The sequence below is a fragment of the Citrus sinensis genome, chromosome 4 (assembly GCF_022201045.2).
Source record: "Citrus sinensis cultivar Valencia sweet orange chromosome 4, DVS_A1.0, whole genome shotgun sequence".
Taxonomy (NCBI): domain Eukaryota; kingdom Viridiplantae; phylum Streptophyta; class Magnoliopsida; order Sapindales; family Rutaceae; genus Citrus; species Citrus sinensis.
In genome coordinates this window covers 21467870-21493616 of record NC_068559.1, presented here as the reverse complement: position 1 = coordinate 21493616, position 25747 = coordinate 21467870, and the positions used below count along the sequence as shown (strand labels likewise).

At 35.5% G+C, this 25747-nt stretch overlaps 1 protein-coding gene across 1 annotated transcript; it reads left to right on the top strand.

The window, feature by feature from the left end:
- Positions 1 to 3844: 3844 nt before the first annotated feature.
- Positions 3845 to 4825, top strand: LOC107175086 (uncharacterized). The gene is made up of 2 exons (XM_015526429.1): positions 3845 to 3943; positions 4055 to 4825. Exons 1-2 carry the CDS (start codon positions 3845 to 3847, stop codon positions 4823 to 4825), a joined length of 870 nt encoding a protein of 289 aa, XP_015381915.1.
- Positions 4826 to 25747: the final 20922 nt, after the last annotated feature.

Sequence of the window (25747 nt, the reverse complement as noted above, 5' to 3'; positions counted from 1 at the left end):
AAAATGAGGTTGTCTTGTCAAAAAGCACTATAGCATCTACAAATATGACCCTTGAGTTATATAATAATGTAACTTATATCAATTCACGAGTTGTGCCGAATAGGAGCTTGGTACCTTACATATTCCTTAAGCCATATATGTTTCTAATCCTTATGAATGGCTCACTTGAGCCCACCTCCATTTCACTTATTTTGGGTGGGCGTATCTCATAGAATCTGTAAAGTAGTCATCCATGTGCCCAATAATCCAAAGGTGGTTAATAGGTAAATTACATTTGGCTTGTTTGGAAAAACTTTTTTTTGGTTGTAAATTACATTATTATATAACTTAGCGACCAAGAGTATTGTGTTGCTTTTATTTATTTATTTATCTTCTTGATAAAGGTGTTACATTCACTTCTTCAATTATAATTTTATAAGTTTGGTTATATTAGAATTGCTTCACGGTGGAGCACTGATGATAATTATAAGATCATAAAGATAAATATTAAATCTGCACTTATTGTTATGATGTAACGGTTATCATTAATACTCTACGATGAAACAACTCTACTGTAACCACTACCTAATTTTATTTATCAAATTATTATAATTGTGTAATTTTCATTGTGAACCCAAATATTCACATTGCATCCTTATAAAGTTGATTTAGAATGTATCAATAAATTTAGGATAGATATTGTCATATTAGTCTATTTGTAATGTAATATTTAAAAAAAGCGCTGGTGAAAACAAAAGGCTATATATGAGAAATTTGAAACGAGCATCTTATGCTGAATATAATTCTAAGCCTATATGATTTTGCAAATCCCATTAAACACGTGCTTGAGGAAGGAAATGAGTTCGGGTCTTTACTTTGGTTAGCCATGGCTCTGCTTTCAAGCTTACTTTGAAGCTTCTACTAGCTGCTGCCGCTGCTGCCTTGATCCGATCTCTACAAATCACCGCTGCAAACCAGGCTTTGAAGCCACCGCACATTCATACACATCGCCAGCACAAGAACTAGAGTGGGAGGGAGAGAGCCGGTGCTCTACATTCTTGGCTAGTGCCAATTTTGTGAACAGTAAATTCATAATAGAGTTATTTAAATGTTGTGGCAGAATGTATGAATCTTTTATGTGTTGCTATAAAATTATCTTCTCAATATAAATTAAAACAATATAAATATAGTCTCATTAATATAATATTTAATTATTTAATAAATGACTTTATTAAGATTGCACCTTAATATTTTGAAGTTTCTCACGTATTAATCTTATGAAATATAACATAATCAGAACAAATAATGCTGATCCCTAAGAAATAAATCCAACATCTTAAAGTGCACGTCAGGCTTTTGGCCCCGGTCCAGCTGTCAGATTATAATGGATTGGTGGCGTGTGAGTCACAATAAGCTTTCATTGTTGCTTAAGTGGACCACTGCCTTTTTGCCACGTAGCATTTTCAACTATCTTAGAAAGAGCCCACCAATAGTTCAGTACAACGTCATCAATTTAGGAATGATTTGAGGGAGCCCCTATGTTACAATTAATGTAACATACACACTCAACAACAACCACACAAATAATGGACCCACACAATTTGTGTGGTTGTTGTTGAGTGTGTATGTTACATTAATTGTAACATAGCATTTGCCATGATTTGAATGTCGTGACCTTCCCTAACTCTGGAACAAATATGCCTATTTTAGTGGTGTAGCACCCATGCACGCTATAGTGCGCTCAAGTTTTCAGTAGTTCATAATAAAAAATGATCCTGCCAAGTTACAATAAAAGTTACTTACAGCGAATACAAAAATTTACGGAAATTTATAAAAATAGCCAAAAAAAATTAAGCGTTTTTCAACTTTAATCCTTCAAAAATTTTTCTATTATAACTAGCCAAACACTCTATTCTTGGACTACATTACCCTCATCACTTTCATCAAATTTACAAAAGCATGCCACTTTTCCCTTTTCAATTCCAGCAATTCCTGCACTTCCACCATTTTTCTCTTTTCAACTTAACAAACTCCATCACTCAACAAACTCCATCACTCAACAAACTTCATCACTCTAAATAAATTAACAAATTTCATCAAACAAGTATTACATAATTGAAGATATAATTATCAATTGGAGAACTTCTTAAGGTTAGTTTATATTCTTACCATAACCTTAACTTTTAATCTATTGATTTTATCATTTGAGTTCGAAATTGAAGTGAGTTTTTATTGCAAACATTGTTATTTTTCATTAACAAAATAATGTGACTTGTTAAAGTAGTTAGTTTGAGTTGAGAAATGAAAATCAATAATTGAAACCCTTGAAAAATCGAGCAAAATAGAAACCCAGAACAAGTGAGACAAGCGTCAGTCTCACATAAAACCAGCAGATTTATGTGAGACATGCACCTATCCCACTTGCCTGTCTCACCAAAATATGTGCGACAGGCAAGTGGGACAGGCGCCTGTCGCACATATAAACCCACTGGTTTTATGTGAGACAGGCAAATTGGACAGGTGCCTGTCTCACTTGTTCCCACTGGTTTTATGTGAGACAGACACCTGTCATACTGTCTGTCTTACTAAATTTGAGCTATTTTTCAAAAGTAATAACTTAGGCTACATGTGTTCATTTTAGGCATATAATATATCGTTTCGAAACTTACAATGAGACGAAGCAAACCCAAAATTGTATACTTCATTTCATCAACATAAATGTACTGTATATTCACTTTACTAGATTTTGTAGTGTGGAATCTTATCTCTTTTGTTTTTTTTTAATAATTTTTAGGTTTAATGGATTCCGTTGTACTTCAATTATGTTACGACGGTTGGTGGGAGACGTTAGCAGATGGTCGTATGGAGTACGTGAATGTGAAGAATACAACATTTTTAGTTCAGAAAAATTGTATGTTTGAGCAATTTCTGGCAAGGGTGTATGAAATTTTACAGATAAATCCTAATTAATATGGTTTGACGATGAAGACAATTTTGAGGTCTAGTAACACAATGTATCGTGCATGTTCACTACCTATGGACATATTTAATGATGAAATGGTTAATGTTGTGCTGCACATGGCCTCTGATGTGGTCAATTATGGATGCCTCCCTATATTTGTCACCACATATCCTTGAGTTCCAGCCAAAAATCCTGAGCCACTTGTGGAAAGTGAAACTTTATTTAGAGCAACCGAGTCTGTCCCCGATATTGGGGAAGAGGTGTTACTACAACAAATGTCGTTCCAGCAACATTACACACCAGTCAATGAAAACAATGACACTATTGATGATAATGGCATTACGTTAGCAGATGTTGAAGAAAATGTGTTACCATTAGGGACATCGTTAGAGCAACATTACTCTCCATTTCACAATAATGAGTTCCGCAGTTATGATGATCCTGGTTATGACACCAACAACACAGAAGCTGATAATGCTTATTTGGAACCGTTCAATAGTGTGCAAGGCAAGAACTCCAATACTGAAGTTGATGATAGGGGCATTGGTAATTCCGATATTCCTATCAATGATGAGGATGACCATCAGTATGATATTCCTATTAACAATAGAGACAACCGACATATTCCTCCGATGGCCCGTTCGAGGAGGAGGACAACAGTTAATCCCTTAGTGAGTCTTGCTCCAGTTTTGCCTTCAAACTTGATTGCTCTAGACTTAGCTAGAAACTGTAATTCTGCTGACATTGGTGTGGAAAAGTTGTTCGCTGAGAAGAATGAGTTAATACTGGAATTGTGCAAAGTGGCCTTGTGGGAAAAGTTTGATTTCAAGATTGCATGGTCCACAACGACACGCTTTGAGGCTCACTGTTCTTTCGGAATCATGTAATTGGTGTCTTCGCGCAATGAGAGGTTCAGATGAGCTGAATGTTCCTTGGGTAGTGAGAAGAGTGGACAATGTTCATACATGCTCTAATGAGGTTTTGCCTAGTGGCCTCCGTCAAGTTAGGAGTCGGGTTGTTGGCCATCTTATTGCGGATAAATTTATTCAGGATAAACGGATATACAAGTCGAATGACATTAGAGCAGACATGCAGTAAGAATACGGGGTCCAGTTAACATATCAGCAAGCATATCGGGCTAAAGAAGTCGGTCTTGAAATAGTACGAGGGAACCCTGCTGAGTCATACAACTTACTTCCCAAATACTCTCACGTTTTGACCAAAGCAAATGAGGGTACCGTGACACACCTCCAGTGGGATGGAGATAATAATTTCCTATACTACTTTGTTGCGCTTGGATCTTCCATCAAGGGCTTCACGCAGTACATTAGGTTTGTGATCGCTGTAGATGACACTCATTTAAAGGGGCTATATCGTGGAAGCATGTTTGTAGCAACATGTCTGGATGGTAATAATCAATTGTATCCGTTAGCTATTGGGGTCATGGATTCAGAAAACAATTATGCTTGGGAATGGTTTATGACGAAGTTACATGGAGTGATTAACGATATGCCAAAGTTAGTATTTATCTCTGATCGATGCACTGCCATCAAGAGAGCCGTTTTAAAAGCATTTCACATTGCTGCTCATGGAGTTTGTTTTTACCATGTCAAAGGCAATATTAAGTCTAAATTCATGATGTCTAAAGCTATTTGGGATCAATTTGAATCAGCCTTTATTAATGCAGCAAAGACATATGGACACGAAGAATTTAAAAGACAACTTGAAGGGTTGTGGATGCTCTACTCGGACGTGGCTGATTACTTAGAGAATAATGTGGGTACATGTAATTGGGCAAGGTCTGAATTTGAAGGTAGGAGATACATCATACTTACCACCAACATTGCGGAAAGCGTGAATTCTTTAATGAGGGATGTTGTGTAAATTTTAATGTACTCGCAAGCGCACGAATCTATTGTAGTATAGATCAATGGTGACGAGTGTCGATCCCACGAGGAGGTGGATTTTAATTATATGTAGAATTAATTTTGTAAATGGGTGGTTGAAATTATGGTGGAAGTGATTTAAATTATCCTAAAATTGGAATTGAGATTCTAAAATTGGAATTGCAATGGCGATAATAAATTGAAGATAATTTTATTGAAATGACGTACTTGAGTATTAGGATCTGCATCAACATGCATCATGGGCTAAATATTCCTTATTAATGCCAATTAAATCATGAGGGGGGAATCCACACCTCATGAAACACGCTCTAATCAATATGGTGCTAAGGGCTTATCGTGCCAAATAATAATAACCTTGTACTAGAGGGCCGGTGAAACCAAGGCGGTACTAGACAAGATTAGTATTATTTGTCGACGAAAAGTCAAAACATCCACAAAAACTAGAGGGGAAGAGAAAATAAATTTACCAAATTAAGCCCATGACACATGTTGAGACTTCACCTTCAACCCAAGCTTGAAAGAAAATTAGCCACTCATAATTGAACTAGGGGCAAAATGGAAATTTATTAAAATACGAAGAAAATACAAGATGGAAAAGGAATTACAGAAAATGGATCCCAAAAATGGATTCAGAGATATCAAATTAGGGGGGAAAGACCCCCTTTTTATAAATACATGGAGTAAATCATGGCCATCGGATTAAAAACAGTGTGGACGCTCAGGATTGCGCCATGTCATCAGTCAACAGTCCACGGTTTGACCACGCGGATGAATAGTAACACGGTTTGACCCGGATGAACAGTAACGCGGTTTGATTGAAAATAATCCTGTGTGATGCATGCACCGTACGCGAGATTTTTCGTCCACTAATATGCCGCCACGTCACCATCAACAGTATATAAGAATTTTAGTCCAACAGGATCGTGACACCTCATCAGTCAATGCCACGTCATCGGTCAATGCCACGTCATCGATCCGTCTATGTGAACAGTGTCATGAACAGTAACGTAGACAGTATCGTATCCGTGAATAGTACTGTACATGTGAATAGTATCATTTTTCCTTTTATGCTCCTCCTAAGGTTTTCGACCGTCCTGAGTTCAAAAGTGATGTCCGTTTTGCCGTCTGATCTCTCCTTTATTGTGAAATGACTATAATGCCCCTAAAATACATAAATTACTTAATTAAAATAAAATACACGTAATTAAATCACAAGAATGTTAAATACATAAAAGTAAGGGTTGTTAGTAAAACTTGAAATGTAAAATGATAGTTTTTTCCTTTATAAATATGCATTTTCTAACACTCAACAAGGGAACTGTGGAACATGTAACTTATCTTGTTGATCACTTTAGAAAAACACTACAGCAATGGGTTTATGACAGGAAAATTATGGCTGAATCGATGAGCACTCGGCTAACGACGTAGGTAGATGAAATAGTCAGCGAAAGGAGAATTTGTGCCGAAAGAATGACCGTTCGGCCTGTGTCTCAGCATCGATTTCATGTTTTGGGTGGAGGTATGAAAGAAGAGATAATTGACATTCATGAAAGAACTTGCTCCTGTAGAGTATTCTAACTCGATCAACTTGTTTGTGCGCATGCAATTGCTGCTTGTCTGATCGTCCGTGTGGATTACATAAGTCTTTGCTTTTATTATTACTCTAAAGATTCATTGGTCATGGCATATGCAGAACCAGTGGAGCTGGTTGGTGACATGACAGATTGGGACATTTCAGAAGAAATCCAAGAAATCAGAGTTAACCCACCGATCGAAGCACCACCACCTGGTCGTCGTCCAGAGTTAAGAATTCATTCTATCGGTGAGGATGTTAACCGAAGAACTGTGAGATGCGGTCGATGCAACCAACCAGGTCATAACCGCAAGAGATATAAAAATCTCATTGTGTCGAATCCAAACTGACTGTATCATTGTAACTAATTATGGATTCTGAACTCTTATTATAATTTATTTTACAATTATATGTAATAAGGTATATTATTTTATATTCATTTGCATAATGAGTACTAAAGTAGATCAACAATTACTTATAGCTAAATATATGAATATATCAAAAGTTTATATCTATTAGAAAAATAATCTACATCCATACATCAAGTCTGAACACAATATAATGACTTACAAGGCAATATTGCCCGTGAATATATCTACAGCAATTTTCTTCCTGAAGTAATGCCCGTGGCTACTATCAAAATCAAGTTTTAGCCTGAACATCAAATACATTGTAAACATCAACATAAATACACCGCAATCACCACTTCTAGGTTCTTGTTGGGGCACATCCTTAACGATTCTTACTTTCCAAGGGTTGGCACTCTGCAGCTCATGTCGGATGTTGTAGAATCAAACATTTTGAAGCAATTGAAGGAAGACGACCTGAAGAGGTTTGAATTTATACAAATATGTTTTGCCATCGCGAAAGGTAACCAACGAGTCGTAAATTCGCACCCTCTTCGCGCAAAGGTCCGCTCGAGCTAGTACCCAATGATCACCTCCCAAATTCACAAGGATGAATATCTCCATAAAAAAATGCTAAATTAGTATATTTAATACATAATTACCATAAGATTGAGTGACAATTCTTACCATATCGACGTCCGTAAACGGTTTGGACATGATATCTTCTCGCCCATCAATATAGCAGTTCAAATTACTGCCATATTGTAATGAATAGATATCACAACTACCATTGTTCTATAATTACTTTAGGAACACTTATTACATGATGAGTAGAAAATTAATAACATTTCGAGATATTTAAAACATCGAAATTATAGTTAATGATTATAGAGTTCGTAAACATGCCCAAAAGTATATATCTGTATGCGCGACGCGCTGCGGTAGTGCGTTTGGAAACCGCCGTTGCTTCTCGCTGATCAAGCAGTAATACGTGTGAATATGCTGTGAAGGGATTAGACCAAGAAAATTTAGAACATAATCCATGCCAGCGGGAATATGAACAATATTGTAATGTACTGACCATTAAACACACTTACCTCGTCACCAAGCCACCTCATCGAAGTTTTGCCCACGAGTATTTCAAAGAAATTTCGGGACTGTTGGACGGGCCGATCCACGAAAAATTTATCGGTAAACCACTGATCAAACTCCTCACATAGCCTTGAATCTTCTAGTCCCCTAAGCGGATTCATATCCACACTTGATCTTTCATCAATTTCATAGTCCGTAATATTGAGTGCGGGTAGAGGCCTGACATTCCTAACTCTCTTGAAAGGAGGAATGAAGTAAGGACTACCAAAGATATACGACGGTCGGTACGGACGGCCAAACTTACTAATGCCGGGAGGTGCCTCCGTGAATATCTGTACATTGTCACCACTTATGTCCCCATATAGACTGTACAACGACATGGGGGCGTGCTCGTCGTCATTACCAGCATAAGTAAGTGTACTGTAGCCAGCATCAACGTTCAGACCAGAGCCATCTGGGGCCTGTTGTTTCGAGGAGATGAACATATTAAAATAATTTCGGGTTTGAAATCATAATAACATAACAAAAGCATATGAAACTTGCTCACCGTGTGCGAGGGGCCAAACAGAGAATCATCGTACGCGCCCTTTGAAGAACCCGCGCCAAACGAAGCCATAAACCCCATGACCGCTTCTTTATATTGTTGTGCTTCTCTGCGTTCTTCAAGAAGTTCTGACTTAAGTTCGTTAATGGAACTGTGTCCAGCATGAAGTTCCGACCTCAACTCATGAATGGAAGACTTTATTTTGTCCAGTCGTTGAACGAAATAATCATTGCGGAACTTAGTCCTTGCCTATTATTACAAAATAAGAAAGTAATGACAAAGTGTTGAAATTAGGTATATGTGATGAAACAAAATGTTCAGGACGACATAAATTACCTCCAGCTCATTTCTACCATCTGAATCGTGTGTGGATTCATAATGGTCGTCGGCAGCATAATCATCCTCAACAGGACTCTGCTGTAGTTCTATTTGGTTCGTGGTGTCATGATCCGCCTCGTTTGGCCCTGTAATGGATGGCACGTTGATTGAAGGCTGGTGCTGCACCAATTAAAACAGAAAACAGTAAATACAAAAAATAACAAACATATAAATGACTTTGCATTCGGTTTTCAATCATACTGTAAAGGATACCCACATTACGGACCCAACTTGGCAAATATGGCACGTAATCCTCGACACTCTTCTAATAATTTGTGGCTCTCTCCTTTGCATATGGTTTGAGGGTTTGAAAAATGGTGCCATCCTGTCATAAAGAATACCAAATTTTCTATTAGTATAACCATCTATTATTTAACAGCGATATACAGACATACATATAAATGACTTACAAGACGCTCATTGAGGTATGAATAGACTTCGCCGAAGTTTATATTTGAAGAAGCCACGGGCTTCCATCGTACGATCCGAGGACTATTCCTCCTAATTTTCACCGCCCACTGTGATGGTAGTCCTCCAATCGCTTCAAAAATCCATGCCTTCAACAAGGAAAGATACGAAGTAAAAAAATGTGTCATTTAAATAATTATTATAATAAAACTAAGTTATAAAAAAAATTCTTCACTCACATACATTGCAGACATAAAGCCGTAAAAATTGTATTTCTCAATTCTATGCAAGGGATTTTCTGCGCTTGCCCTCTTAAATTTATTGGCTTTGCCGTTCAATGCATTATCAATGCTTTTATATATTGTTTCCCATGACAAACGACCACACGGACAACTTTGAAAGTGATTTATGTCATCTACCTCATTAAGCAACTTGAAATTGATTTGACAATGATCTTTTCTTCCATTTAGCACTCTATCAGCAAAGTAAAACATGGCGATTTTTAGCGCATCGGTGTCATCCATAGTCTTGAAGTCTAAGTTCATAAATATTTCCTCGAACTGGCCAAGATTTATACCGGGATTCCTGCCTCCAAAGTACTTTTTAAATAACCAATGACTTGTTTTATGCTTCGTCAAAAAGACATTTTTGCTATAGAAAAGTCCTATTACTGGGCATCACTCTCCAATCGATAGCCGTATCAAATGGTTGCCAACTTGAAACCATAACTCATTCTTTTCATTTCCAGCGTCATGGGACACTTGCCGAAACAATATATTGTGTACAATTACGCCTCTGAACGGATAGCTTCGGCACTGTAGGAAATGCCCAAATATATTGTCTTTGAACAGTTGCAACTGTTGCATTATTAATTTTTCTCGGATGGCATTAACAACGACATCTAATTTGCACATACTCGTGATACGCCCGGGAAAGTGATTAGCATAAGGTATCTTCATCATTCCCAGTTCTTTCATCAGTCCGGGTGGGTTATGCAATGCTATTTTTGATTTTCCCAATTATCTGGTACAAGTTAAAAGTATTATATGTTAATAAATTATGAACAAAAGCACAAAAAAGGCAGCACCAAACATCGCGCTGTCTCTTGGTGCGACGGGGTGCCTGTCACACCAAGAGGCTGTTGTTGAGTGTTAGAAAATGTATATTTATAAAGGAGAAAATTGTCATTTTACATTTCAAGTTTTACTAACACCCTTACTTTTATGTATTTAAACTTCTTGTCATTTAATTATATGTGTTGTATTATAATTAAGTATTTTATGTATTTTAGGGGCATCATAGTCATTTCACAATGAACGAGAGATCAAATAGCAAAACGGACATCGCTTTTTTTATCAGGACGGTCGAAAACCTTAGGAGGAGCATAAAAAGAAAATGGCACTGTTCACATATACGGTACTATTCACATGTACGGTACTGTCTATGTTACTGTTCACGACACTGTTCACATAGATGGATTGATGACGTGGCATTGACTGATGATGTGGCATTGACTGATGAGGTGTCATGATCCTATTGGACTAAAATTCTTATGCACTGTTAATCGATGCACTGTTAATCGATGACGTGACAGCATATCAGTGGACCAAAAATCTCGCGTACGGTACATGCATTACACAGGATTATTTTCAACCAAACCGCGTCACTGTTCAACCCGAGTCAAACTGTGTTACTGTTCACCCGCGTGGTCAAACCGCGTACTGTTGACTGATGACGTGGCGCAATCCTGAGCGTCCAAACTATTTTTAATCTAATGGCCACAATTTACTCAATGTATCTATAAAAAAGGGGCCTCCCCCCCTAATTGGATATCTCTGAATTCATTTTTGGACTCAATTTTCTGTAATTCCTTCTCCATCTTGTATTTTCTATGTATTTTAATAAATTTTCTTTTTGCCCCTAGTTCAATTATGAGTAGCTAATTTTCTTTCAAACTTGGGTTGAAGGTGAAGTCTCAACATGTGTCATGGGCTTTATGTGGTAAATTTATTTTCTCTTCCCCTTTAGTTTTTGTGGATATTTTGACTTTTCGTCGACAAATAATAATAATCTTGTCTAGATATTGCCTTGGTTTCACCGGCTCTTTAGTACAATGTTATTATTATTTGGCACAATAAGCCCTTAGCACCATATTGATTAGAGTGTGGTTCATGAGGTGTGGATTCCCCCCTTATGATTTAATTGGTATTAATAAAGAATATTTAGCCCATGGTGCATGTTGATACAGATCCAGATACCAAAGTACGTCAATTTAATAGATTTTCACTTCAATTTTCTCTTGCCATTTTAATTCAAATTTTAGGATAATCCAAATCATTTTCACCATAAATCTAACCACCCTCATAGAAAATTAATTCTACATATAGTTAAAATCTACCTCCTCGTGGGATAGACACTCGTCTCCATTAATCTATTCTACAATAGATTTGTGCACTTGCGAGTTCAATAAAATTTGCACAACAAGTTTTTGGCACCATTACCGGAGAGGTAAGTTATTTTAATTTGTAGAATTAATTTTTTAGAATAATTTCTTTTATTTGTTTTCTTGTATTTTTTTCTTATAAAAAAAAGAAAAAAAAGTGAATCGACATTTAGAGGTTAGTATGTCTTTTCTTTTTTTCTTCTTTAAAATTCTGTAATTTAATTTTCAAGTTATTTTTTTTCCTTCTTTGTAATTTTTGTTTATCTTACTAATTTTTTTTTAGTTACGTATTTTTGTGTGTTTTTATAATAAGGTTGTAATAGCGCAATAAGGTTAGTATTATAATTTCTCATTTTTTTTTTATTTGTTTTGTTCCCATTTTTTTTTTTTGTTCTTTTGCATGCATGGTCGTAGGTCATTATTACCTAATCATGAACCTATAGGCCTTGAACTTGAGAAAATACTTTGCACACACAAATAAAATGGATTTGCAACCACATGAGAGGCCATTTAAGGACTACTTCAGTCCTTTAGCTAATTTGAGCACATCATGCATAAGATACCCAAATGTAGTTGTTAGGAGTTTTGAACTAAAACCTAATGTGCTAAATTGTCTCCCAACATTTTATGGCCTAGAAAATGAGGACCCATATAATCATTTGAATGATTTTCATGCTGTTTGTCAAATATGTAGATATGAGAATTTTTCAGATGATGGTGTTAAGCTTAGACTATTCCCATTTTCTTTAAAAAATAGAGCTCGTTCATGGCTCAATACATTGCTTGCTAATAGCATTACATCGTGGGAACAAATGGTTACGAAATTTTTGAATAAATATTTCCCGGTGCATAAAACCAATGTTATTTGCAGGGAAATTTCAGAATTTACCCAGAGAGAAGACGAACAATTTTTCGAAACATAGAAGCGATTTAATGGGCTACTCTTGAAGTGTCCACATCATGGATACGAGAAATGGCACCAATGCCAATACTTTCTGGAGGGATTATTGTCGAATGTGCAAGAATGGCTAATGGCAACAAGTGGAGGAGAGTTAATGTCAAAAAGTGCATCAGAGATTTGGGAATTCTTCCAGCAACAAGCGGATAATTCCCAACAACGGAGTCGATCACTCAGGAATACTAGAAGAATTAAGGGAGTGAATGAGGTTCACATTGGCGAGTCAAGTTCAGAAATTAAAGAAGTCAAAGCGATAATTGAAGGTCTCTCTCGATAAATAGCATCGTTATCAACTGCTAAATCAACAGAGCCACATGATCATGACTCATACTCAGATCAAGCCAATGTCATAGGTGTAATGAGAAAACCATCAAATTACAACCCATACTCCAACACATATAACCCTAGATGGAGAGATCACCCCAATTTTTCATGGTCTCAAGGATTCCAACAAAATGGACCAGCAACTCCAGCTCCATCAATGCAACCAATTCCTCAAGTTCCTCAAGCCTCTCAGCCATCATTTAGACCATACAATCAGAACCAGAACTACTCTTAACTCAGAGCATGGGAGGATGCATTCCAGAATTTCAAGAATCTTACTCACTCCACGATTGAGTAACAGAACCGCACCATTGATGGACTACGAAATGAGTTAAGAGCATGTTTCAACTCACATGCCCAATCAGTTTCAAGCCTCGAGAAGATAGTGGGACAACTTGCTTCTTCAATTCAGACCTTGGCAATGACTGTTGAGAAAGGCAAGTTTCCAAGTTAACAAGTGCCTAATCCTAAAGGAGTACATGAAGCAAGTACCAGTTCACCACAGCAGCATGGAAAGGTCAAAGCAGTCATGACCTTGTGAAAAGGCAAAAAAGTCGACAACGAAGTGGAGATGCCGGTGACAAAAGAAAATTAAATTGTACCTGTGAATGTTGAGGACTCACCATCGAAGGAGAAAGAAGAAACTAACCCACGAGAATATATTCCCAAAGCCCCATTTCCTCAGAGGTTAGCTAAAGGAAAGAAAGGAAAATCCGCAGGTGAGATTTTTGAAATCTTCAAACAGGTAAGTGTTAACATCCTTTTGCTTGATGCTATTAAACAAGTTCCATCTTATGCCAAGTTTCTTAAAGACCTTTGTACTAAAAAGAGAAACATTCATGTTCAAAAAAAGGCATTTTTAACAGAAAACGTTAGTTTTATCCTCCAACATAAAATTCATCTAAATTACAAAGACCCAAGCTCCCTCACTATCTCATGTAGTATAGGGAACCACACAATTGAGAATGCTTTGTTGGATTTAGGAGCTAGTGTAAATCTATTGCCTTATTTAGTATTTGTGAAACTTGGACTTGGGAAATTACATCCAACTCCAGTAGTGTTACAGCTTGCAGATCGGTCCACGAAAATACCTTGTGGTATTATGGAGAATGTGCTTTTCCAGATAGACAAGTTTTATTTTCCTGTTGATTTCATTGTTATTGACACTCAACCAATACAGGATTCAAGGAAGCACATCCCCATTATTCTAGGCCGACCTTTCTTGGCAACTGCGGATGCTCACATTCAATGCAGGATTGGAAATATGCAGTTTTCATTTGGCAACATGACTATGGAGTTGAACATCTTCAACATTGCCAAACAACCTCATAATCTATATAATGGAATTGTTATGTAGATTTAATTGAAGTATTAATTGATGACATTTTTCTTTCAAACCTTAGTGATGACCCTTTACAAACATATTTAACTCACTTTGGTTTGGATTTTGATATTGACAGATCAGTCGATGAGGTCAACGCCCTACTTGACTCAGCATCATCCATGGACACTAATAAATGGAAGTCAAAAGTTGAACAACTAGCACCATTAGAAAAGAAACTCATCCCATCATCAGAATCACCACCGAAACTCGAGCTCAAACCATTACCCAACACTTTGGAATATGCATTTTTGAGAGAAGAAAGTACTCTACCGGCAATCATCTCATCATCCCTAAATGACGAACAAAAAAGTAAGTTGTTGGATGTTTTAAAAGAGCACAAAGGAGCATTAGGATGGACCATAGCAGACATTAAAGGTATAAACCCAGTAGACTGCACACATTACATTCACCTTAATGAAAATGCTAAATCTACTAGGGAAATGCAACGTCGGTTAAATCCTAACATGAAAGAAGTTGTTAGAACTTAAGTCTTTAAGTTATTAGACGCATGTATCATTTACCCAATTTCTGATAGTTAATGGGTCAGTCTTGTACAAGTTGTCCCCAAAAAGTCAGAAGTCATAGTAGTTACGAATGCCGATATTGAATTGATACCCACTAGAGTGACTACAGGATGACGTGTATGCATTGATTATAGAAAGTTGAATTCTGTCACACGTAAAGACCATTTTCCTTTTACTATTTATCGACCAAATGCTTGATAGATTGGCAGGTCATGAATTTTATTGCTTTTTAGATGGCTACTCAGGATATAATCAGATTCCTATAGCACCAAAAGATCAAGAGAAACCACTTTCACTTGCCCTTTTAGCACTTTTGCATATAGGAGGATGCCATTTGGATTATATAATGCACCTGCCACATTTCAACGATGCATGTTAAACATTTTTTCTGATATGGTTGAACGATTCCTTGAAATCTTTATGGATGATTTTTCTATCTTTGGTGATTCATTTAATCAATATTTACATCATTTAACACTAGTTCTGCAGAGATGTATCGAAAAGAACTTGGTCTTAAATTGGGAGAAGTGTCATTTTATGGTAAAACAAGGTATTGTTCTCGGTCACATCATTTCGAGCAAAGGTATTGAGGTTGACAAAGTCAAGGTGGATCTCATTTCTAATCTTCCTCCACCCAAAACAGTCAGAGAAGTAAGATCTTTCGTTGGGCATGTTGGTTTTTATAGACATTTCATTAAAGATTTTAGCAAAGTTTCTAGACACTTATGCAATCTACTTGCTAAGGATGTACCTTTTTTCTTTGATGATTCATGTCTTGTGGAATTTGAAAAATTAAAGCAGTTGTTGACATCATCACCCATCATTCAGCCCTCAAACTGGAACTTACCATTTGAACTCATGTGTGATGCATCTAATTATGCAGTAGGAGCAGTGTTAGGACAAAAAGTTGATCGAATTCCCCATGTTATTTACTATGCTAGTATGACATTGAATGATGCAAAGTTGAACTATTTAACTACTGAAAAAGAAATACTGGCAGTAGTGTTTGCATTGAAAAAATTTCGATCTTATCTCATTGGTTGTAAAATAATTATAGTAACAGATCATGCTGCTCTTAAATATCTTCTCACAAAAAAAGATGCAAAAGCTAGACTAATTCGTTGGGTGTTACTTTTATAGGAATTTGACTTTGAATTTAAAGATAAGAAAGGTATAGAAAATGTTGTGGCAGACCATCTCTCTCGTCTCCATTTTGACACAATTATGGAAACATTACCATTGAATGAGTCATTTCCAGATGAACAATTGATGAGTGTAGAAGTATTACCGTGGTATGCTGACATCGTGAATTATCTTGTTACAAGTCAACTTCCAGAGAATTGGACCAAGAAAGATAAGGCTAAATTCTTTGCAGAATAAAGAATTTCTTTTGGAATGACCCATATTTGTTCAAGTATTGTGCAAATCAAATTGTTAGACGATGTGTCCCAGAAAATGAAATTCAGAATATCCTTTCATTTTGCCATGAACAAGCTTGTGGAGGCCATTTCAGTGCTAAGAAAACAGCTACTAAAGTTTTACAATGTGGTTTCTATTGGCCAACTATATTTCGAGACGCTTACACTTTCTGTTCTTCATGTGATAGGTGTCAACGAATGAGGAGCATTACACGAAGGAACACGATGCCACAAAATTCAATTTCAGTCGTTGAGATTTTTTACGTATGAGATATCGACTTCATGGGACCATTTCCCCCTTCTTTTGGCCATCAATACATATTGGTTGCTATTGACTACGTATCAAAATGGGTAGAAGCAATTCCATGTAGAACCAATGATCATAAGATGGTGATATGATTTTTTAAAAGCAACATTGTTTCACGCTTTGGATTCCCTCGAGCAATAATTAGTGATGGTGGTGCCCACTTTTGTAATAAAGCATTCAAGGCTCTTTTAATAAAGTATTCAATCACTCACAAAGTGGCAACCCCATATTAGAAAAGAAGGTGAGGCCGGACAGAAAAGATTGGTCATTAAGACTTGATGATGCATTATGGGCATATAGAACGGCTTTCAAGACCCCGATTGGGATGTCACCCTACAGGCTAGCGTATGGAAAAACTTGCCACCTACCGGTAGAACTCGAGCATCGTGCATATTGGGCCATCAAGAAATTCAAATTTGACATGTAGCAAATCAGCTCAAAAATAAGATTACAGCTGGCAGAACTTGAAGAAATTCGCAATGATGCATACGAAAATGCCAAGATTTACAAGCAATGAATGAAAGTCTTCCATGACATGTAAATTATGAGAAAATCGTTCACTCCAGGTCAGAAAGTGCTTTTATTCAATTCTCGGTTGCACATATTCCCAGGTAAGTTACGCTCTCGTTGGTCTGGCCTCTTTATTGTTTACGCTATTTTTCTATATGGGGCAATTGAAATTAAGGACCTAAAGAACGGTGTCACATTTAAAGTTAATCGTCAAATATTAAAGCCATATCTAGAGTTCCAACCACATGGAGAGGATATCGATATAAATTTGAGTGACCCACCAGATTTGAATTGAGTTTTTCTTTCTTTTCGGTGATTTGATTTTTTTTTCTTTCTTTTTATTATTCTTTTGCTAATTGAAATTTTTTTTGCATGAGTGTGTTTGTTTAACCATTAAGCTTTCTCTTATCATTGTTAATCATGAGTGTCATAGCTAAACAGTTCCTCTTGAACATTCTTAAACCACTTCAACGTGTGAAATCTCATCTCAAAAGGTAGATTCGATTTTGTAAGACACATCGTATCTGGGCTCTGCAACCACCAGAGTTAGTATCCTATGTTAAGGATTTAGAAAGCCAACTCAGAGACATTGAGAGAGGTGTCTACAACATCCAGTTGGAGCTTGAGGTAAATTCAATAAGAGGATGATTTTAATTTTCTTTATGTGTTTTAATTTATTTTTCTGTTTGTGTGCTTTAGTTTGTTACCCCGGTGAAGTGGCGGATAACGGTACTCCGTGGCAATCAAGTCGGTTACTTCAGTTTCCCATAATAACTGATATTCTAAGGCGAAGGTATGGACAGAAACGAGATTTTAGGAAAGCTTCACAATCGATTCCCTCCTCTTCCTCAAAATGCCCTCCTTACAATCTATAAAGCTCGGTCCGAACGCATGCGATTGCTCATGAGGAATAATATACATGCTGACATCCATTGGTTAATCGAGGCTAAAGTACGATTGGCAAGTGAGTTACCTCTAAAATTTATTGCATACATGCCTGGTTGTGGTAAAGGAAATTATGCAAGAAAACGACGAGCTCGAAGAATTTCTGTTGCTTGTCATAAGTGTGCCAGAATGAGTTGCGATAAAAACTCATGTTCTTTAGGAATGATGTTTGATAACAAGGAAGATAAGATTCAATTCATTAGGGATGGCTTGAATAAGGAGTCATTGGATGATATCATTCTATCTCTTGAAACGCATCCCAGTGGATATGTGCAATGAGCGATTCTCCAGTTATGGCTATTATTCTAGAAAGAGCATGCACGATATAGTCTCGGGAATCTGACTATAAACAACCTTGTTTGCTAGTTTATAAGAAAACTGGATAGGAAGCCTATCCTCGACCCATAGAGGGCGTTCAAGTCGTTTCTGGACGTAAAACCAGAGGAAGATGTGAGCCACAGTCGCAACTACCTGTAAATATCCTTTTACTTCACTGTTATTTTCTTTAATAATTTTTTTTTACTGTTTTCTTTAATAATTTTTTTTACTGTTTTCTTTTTTACTCACGAGCCATGTACTTTACACGTTATTTGACACTGACATGCCACCTCATACACAGCTGTGACTCGCTGTCACCAAGATTCTTAAATATGACTTTTTGTTAAGCACTCACAAATTATTTTTGAGAAATATTCCAATGGCAGCTACTCCCAATAGACAATTCAAGAACATTTGTGTGCTTTCTGGATTTAACTATGACAAATATAAAGAGTTCGTTGAGGCAGCCATAGATCTTGGTCGAAGCATTGCAGAGAGAAAATTACACTTGGTGTATGGAGGAGGTAACCGAGGGTTATCAAAATTGGTCTCAGAAGCTGCTTTTGTCAAAGGAAGCCAAGTGTTAGGCATCATCCCAAGAGTTATAAAACCTTTGGGCAGTTTGTCTGACTCACCAACTGGAAAAGAGTTAGTCGTCTCAGGTATGCAAGAAAGAATAACTGAAATGCTTAATCATGCTGATGCTTTTATTTTCCTTCCAGGAGATCTTGTAACACTATAGGCACTTATCACACTAGCATCTTGGGCCCATATGCACATTCACCAGAAACTCATCGGTTTGTTAAATGTCAATAACTTTTATGATGGCTTCATCGCATTTCTTAACCATGCAATAAAAAACTATTTCATTCCTTCCAATGCGAAAAAGCTTTTTATTTGTGCTCACACTGCTAATAAGCTACTTGATCTGTTATAAGCTTATATACCAGAGCCAGACCCCTGGACCTTTATGTTGAAGCGTCCGAATAATGATGGTAACAGTAGCCGCAGTAAGAAGTACAAATTAGATTTAACTATCTGCTTGTAAATATTTTCTTCTGTGGTGCACCACCCAGGTGATGTCTTCTAAACTCTATTTCTTTCCTTTCAAACATTGAGGACAATGTTTTGTTTTGGTTGGGGGGAGGGAATAGTCGACGATTGTTGAATTTTGGTTAAGTGTTTACTGATTTTTTGTTGTAGAAACTAACTGTTATTAACTTTTTTTGTTGAAGATGGCTGAATATGGAGTGTAGTGACTCTAGAAACGTATCTTCATCGTTTGAAAAAAAATATTTCAGATATTTTCTTTTTCTTTATTATGTTTTGATGTTCATTTTTCTTCTTCTTTTTAATTTCTTCTTTATAAATATACATTTTCAATTTTTTTAGTCGAAGATGGCTGAATATGAAGTGTAGTGCCTCTAGAAACGCATCTTCTTAAGTCATAAAAAAAAATCATTTTCGTTTTCTATCATTTTAAGTGTAACTTTTCTAATTAGTTTTTCTTCATCATTTTCACATTTCTGCATGCATATTTTCCTTTCATGTTTAGAATAGGTTGGGGGGTAGGATATTGTTTTAAAAAAAAATTGTGATTTGTTTTAACATTGGATGACATGATTAATTTCAAATTTTAGTATTTGTATTATATTTGGTCTTAAGTGATGTTACACTATGTTTGCTACTCTACATGTTGACATCGGAGACAAATATGAGTTGCTTGAAGGAATGAACATGTCATAATAAGTACCAAGTGAGTTATTGAGCCTATTATTTTTTTTGGAAAGTAACCCTTTTGCCCATTCTTTATACAGCTTAGCAGTTTATTATTGTATACATGATCTCTAGATTTCTTTTGAGTTAACCCTTAAAAAAAATTGTAAAATAAAAAAAAAATGTGTGTTGCTACATATGGAGACTCATCTAACTAGTAGATATGGAAGATTATTTAGAGCCCTAAAAAACAATAGAAATGTCATCTTTGATCCGTTTGAGCCTTTCTAGCCATCCCTTTTATCAAATATCCATAGTTAACCCTTTTGAGCCTTTAAAAAAAAAAAAAAAATTTTGTCAAACTTATCATCTTGACCCACTCAGATTTGGAGTATTACCCAATATCTTATAAGTTCCATCACCTATTTATATTTGAGAAAAATGTAAATAAATATTTTGTATAGTGAAGTTATGCCCAACAAAAGCAAAAAAAAAATGTTGTTTAAAAAAAAGAAAAAAATAACAAAAATAGGTGAAATCCACCTTGCAACTTTCAAAAAATAAATTCCTCTACAATTTTCTCAAACATACACTTTGTTTTCCTTATTTCCCTTCTTTGTTAGCCATGTCCCTAACCTACGTTACGTCGGTACGTCCTAATAAAAGTCCTTGATTTTAGGGAACTATAGTCTGAAGTAGAAGCTAATTATATGGGTTAAAAAGATGTTGTGGTGCATAAAAATAATAAATAAATAAATTGGGTTGACTAGCATTTTTATTTGACTTGAGATCGTATTATTTGTAAGCTGCGGGCATATTTCTTTCATTTTGGTGAGAGCATGTGATATCACTTCTTTATTATTTTCTCTCAATTACCATTCATTGGAGTGACTATTTTTATTGGGTTTAATTTCTTTGTGAGAGTGTCCCTATTTCCAGTGAGATTTTGGGGTTTAACATATCATTCTTGAAAGTAGCTGTGACAAAGTCTACTAGGTTGATTCATATGGATGGTTGATGTGGGTGTGATGTTTCTTTAGACTGGAGATAATGCTTATATTTTTATTTGATTACTATCATTAGTCTGATTGAATAAATATGATTGTTTTTTTAAAAAAAATCATTTTGGATTTTGAATTTTGTTTTCGCTTTATTTGCTAGGGACTAGCAATAAGCTGGTTGAGGGGTGTGTTGAGTATTAGAAAATGTATATTTATAAAAGAGAAAATCGTCATTTTGCATTTCAAGTTTTACTAACACCCTTACTTTTATGTATTTAAACTTCTTATCATTTAATTATGTGTGTTGTATTATAATTAAGTATTTTATGTATTTTAGGGGCATCATAGTCATTTCACAATGAACGAGAGATCAGACGGCAAAACATACATCACTTTTGAACTCAGGACGGTCGAAAACCTTAGGAGGAGCATAAAAGGAAAATGACACTGTTCACATGTACGGTATTGTCTACGTTACTGTTCACGACACTGTTCACATAGACAGATTGATGATGTGGCATTGACCGATGATGTGGCATTGACTGATGAGGTGTCACGATCCTGTTGGACTAAAATTCTTATGCACTGTTGATCGATGACGTGGCAACATATCAGTGGACCAAAAATCTCGCGTACGGTACATGCATTACACAGGATTATTTTTAACCAAACCGCGTCATTGTTCAACCCGGGTCAAACCGTGTTACTGTTCACCCACGTGGTCAAACCGCGTACTGTTGATTGATGACGTGGCGCAATCCTGAGCGTCCAAACTGTTTTTAATCTGATAGCCAAGATTTACTCAATGTATCTATAAAAAAAGGGCCTCCCCCCCCTAATTGGATATCTCTGAATCCATTTTTGGACTCAATTTTCTGTAATTCTCTCTCCATCTTGTATTTTCTACATATTTTAATAAATTTACGTTTTGCCCCTAGTTTAATTATGAGTAGCTAATTTTCTTTCAAGCTTGGGTTGAAGGTGAAGTCTCAACATGTGTCATGGGCTTTATTTGGTAAATTTATTTTCTCTTCTCCTCTAGTTTTTGTGAATATTTTGACTTCTCGTCGACAAATAATAATAATCTTGTCTAGATACTGCCTTGGTTTCACCGGCTCTTTAGTACAAGGTTATTATTATTTGGCACGATAATCCCTTAGCACCATATTGATTAGAGTGTGGTTCATGAGGTGTGGATTCCCCCCTCATGATTTAATTTGTATTAATAAGGAATATTTAGCCCATGGTGCATGTTGATACGGATCCAGATACCCAAGTACGTCAATTTAATAGATTTTCACTTCAATTTACTCTTGCCATTTTAATTCGAATTTTAGGATAATCCAAATCATTTTCACCATAAATCCAACCACTCTCATAGAAAAATAATTCTACATATAATTAAAATCCACCTCCTCGTGGGATCGACACTCGTCTCCATTAATCTATTCTACAATAGATTCGTGCACTTGGGAGTCCAATAAAATTTGCACAACAGCTGCGCCAAGTGCCAGCTCGCGCTACATGAGCATCTCGCGCGCTAGGCTGCGCCTGTCGCATGCGAGATGCGCGCGACACGCTCATCCTGGATCCTTGCGCGTGACAGCCGAGTCCTCGCATGCGGGATGCTCCCCTTCACTTCCCTTTCCCTTCCATTTCTCTTCCCTTTCTCTTCTCTTCCCTTTCCCACATGCATCTCACCCACCACCGCCATTAAACACCATCAACAACAACAACAACAACCCAAACAACAACAACAACAACAACATCAACAACAACAACAACAACAACAACAACAACGGCAATAACAACTTACCTAGGGTTTCCAATTTTTGCCTTTGATTTTGGAGATCTCTGAAGATTTTCAACGTGATTTAGGTTGTTTCAGCCGCCGACAACTTCCTCCGCTGCCGATCTATGTCACCGACGATGTATACGGGATTCCGGTGATGAAATTTTGGGTGAGAGGGGGAGGAATTTGCTTGAGGGAAATGTGAGAATGAGGAGGGCAATTTCGTCCACAATTTGGTGATTTGGCTAATGTTGATAGAAAAAAATTAGGGGGGTTAAAGTTGAAAAACGCTTAATTTTTTTTGGCTATTTTTGTAAATTTCCCAAAAATTTACGGGACCTACTGCAATACTACAGGTTTTTGTATGGTTTTTTTTTATAGGTAATAAATTACTTTTGTTGTAAATTAACAAAAGCCTTACCTACAGTGATTTATAAATTACTTTATTTATTTATACTCTTTCATAATATCATCTACACGATTAGCATAAATTGAAATTCATATGCAATAAGACACAATACAGACTAAATAATATAATTTATTTTAAGAGTGATTATGGTAATTTTTTCATGGACATCGTAATACATTAATCTTATCAACTTTTAAATTTAACAATATCCTAATTATAACGTACAATATTCATGAAGTACTGTAGTCGCGTGCACTCTTAGGTGATGTTTTGGTTCATGAAATGTGAGAAAATGAGAGGAAAAGAAAGTGGAGGAAAATAGAGAAAATGAGCGGAGAGAAGAGGAGAATATTTTTCTAATATTTGGTTCGTTACAAAATTATAAAAGAAAAAGAAAAAGAAATCTCTAATTTTTAGTTTAGACAATCTTAACCTTAATTGTTGAACTTTCAATATCTATCATAAATATAATTCAAGAAATTAAACAATAAATTTATTTAATTTATTTACATAAATAATTTCTTGAAATTATTTTAAACAACACACTTATATTTATAATTAAATTTTATTTTAATTTTTACATAATTTTATTTTGTTTTTAATTTAAGTAATAATAATTAATTTAATTTATTTCTAAATAAATTATTGTATAATATAAATAACTTCTTAATCAATATATTATAATTTAAAATTTCATTTAGAAATCAACAAAAATAAATAGAGCCGCCATACGCCAGATCTGACATCGCCGCTGGCTGTTTCAAGCCGCTACCACACTATAACGTATAGACTCGTGAATGACATGAAAACGATCAAAGATTCATGATCTCTGTAATTGATCAACTCATTTAGCCAAAAAATTTGAAATTTGTTCATATCTTTAGAAGTTAAAACATTTCCAAATAAATTGAACTTGATTTGAACAACATATGTTCACTTTGACCTCAGCAAGAACGTGTTAATGTTGTTTGTTAGCCAGCAAGTTTAAAGGCATTGGTGGTGAGATTGCACAGGCCAGTGACGGCAGCGGCGACGACGAGTCGACGGTGGTGCACCGGCAATTGTGAAATATATATTTCTATATTATCATGTTAATTAATTAAATAAATTTATTTTTGTTAAGCTATATAAATCATTATTAAATTTAAATAATATAAAATTATTGAACATGTTAAATTGATAAAATAAAATTATAAGTAATAATTATTTGATAACATTAAACATGTTAAAAAGCTAAAAGGGTCATTTTGGAAGTTTTGGTTTCCAACAAAAAAAAAAATTTAAAATCTACATTATAATAAATATTAAATTCTAACAAAAATGAAATTTTTATACATTATGTTAAACTAGACAATAAAAAATAATAATTCAAATTACTTTTTTCTCCTTCATTCTCTTCTTCCAACTAAATACCACCTTAATTTTAAAGACTCACAATCTAGGAAGAGTTAAATTAGACCTTTCATCAAGGGGAAATAACTAGGGGTGGGCGCGGTTCGGTTTAGTTCGGTTTTTTACTAAATTTTTCATAATCGTTTGATTACGATTATTTTAAAATCATAATCGCGATTAATCAAATTACCGAAATAATCAAATATTCGATTAATTGAAATAATTCAATTCGATTCGGTTCGATTATTTCGATTATGAACCTATTGGGCCTATTTTGGGCTTTTTTAAATTTAAAACCTTAAATTAATAAATCTACCACAAACATAAAAAGTTAACAAATAAAAAATCAAAATATGTCTCAAAGTATGTTCAAGAACACATAACATGTTCAAATAATAAGTTCAAATCAAAATAAATAAGCAAAAAGTCTTTTAAACTTTAACAAAACTACAAAAGCAATAAACATCAATCAACTCCCAAATTCGACCAGAAAATCAAGTGTCACAATCAGTGTCATGAAGTCAATGTTTCAAGCTAAATACAACATCTCAAGTGAAATCAAAACAACATTTTATTATCTCCAATTTTAATCTCGAACAAACTGATAAAAGGAATACAAAGTTTATTCTTCACATGTACAGACCTCGTTTATGATGCAATGCCTAAGAAATTGCAACAGTACTGTGCATTAACAAAGCATATGGATAAAAGGATTAAGAAATGGAGAAGAATTGCTAAGAAATTGCAACAGTATTGTGCATTAACAAAGCATATGGATAAAAGTTTATTCTTCACGAGTGAAATTTAATTATTTTTAATATAGCATCATTTATTTATGCTGTTTGTTCTGATCTAGAAAATTGAAAGCAAAGAAATACAACAATACAATATTGAGTAGCAAAATTTCATAATTGTATGGTTTAGCAACAAATCCTGACACATCATAACTTGAAAAGTTCAAGACGTGGATAACAAAATCAAGCTACCAAATTCATAAAACTGAAACGAAAAATTGAACCTTTTTTCATTCGATTTTTTGTTCTGCTGAGAGTTTTTTGTGACAGTTGGGGTTGGCAAAAAAGTCTAGGCCAGTCCAAGCCCGCCCGGGCCCAGCCC

What these genes read in the sequence shown, in the direction of transcription:
- LOC107175086 (XM_015526429.1), top strand. Translation starts at nt 3,845, where the DNA reads ATGAGAGGTTCAGATGAGCTGAATGTTCCTTGGGTAGTGAGAAGAGTG. An exon ending in TGCCTAGTGGCCTCCGTCAA is followed by an intron (nt 3,944 to 4,054) that starts GTTAGGAGTCGG and finishes TACGGGGTCCAG; the next exon opens with TTAACATATCAGCAAGCATA.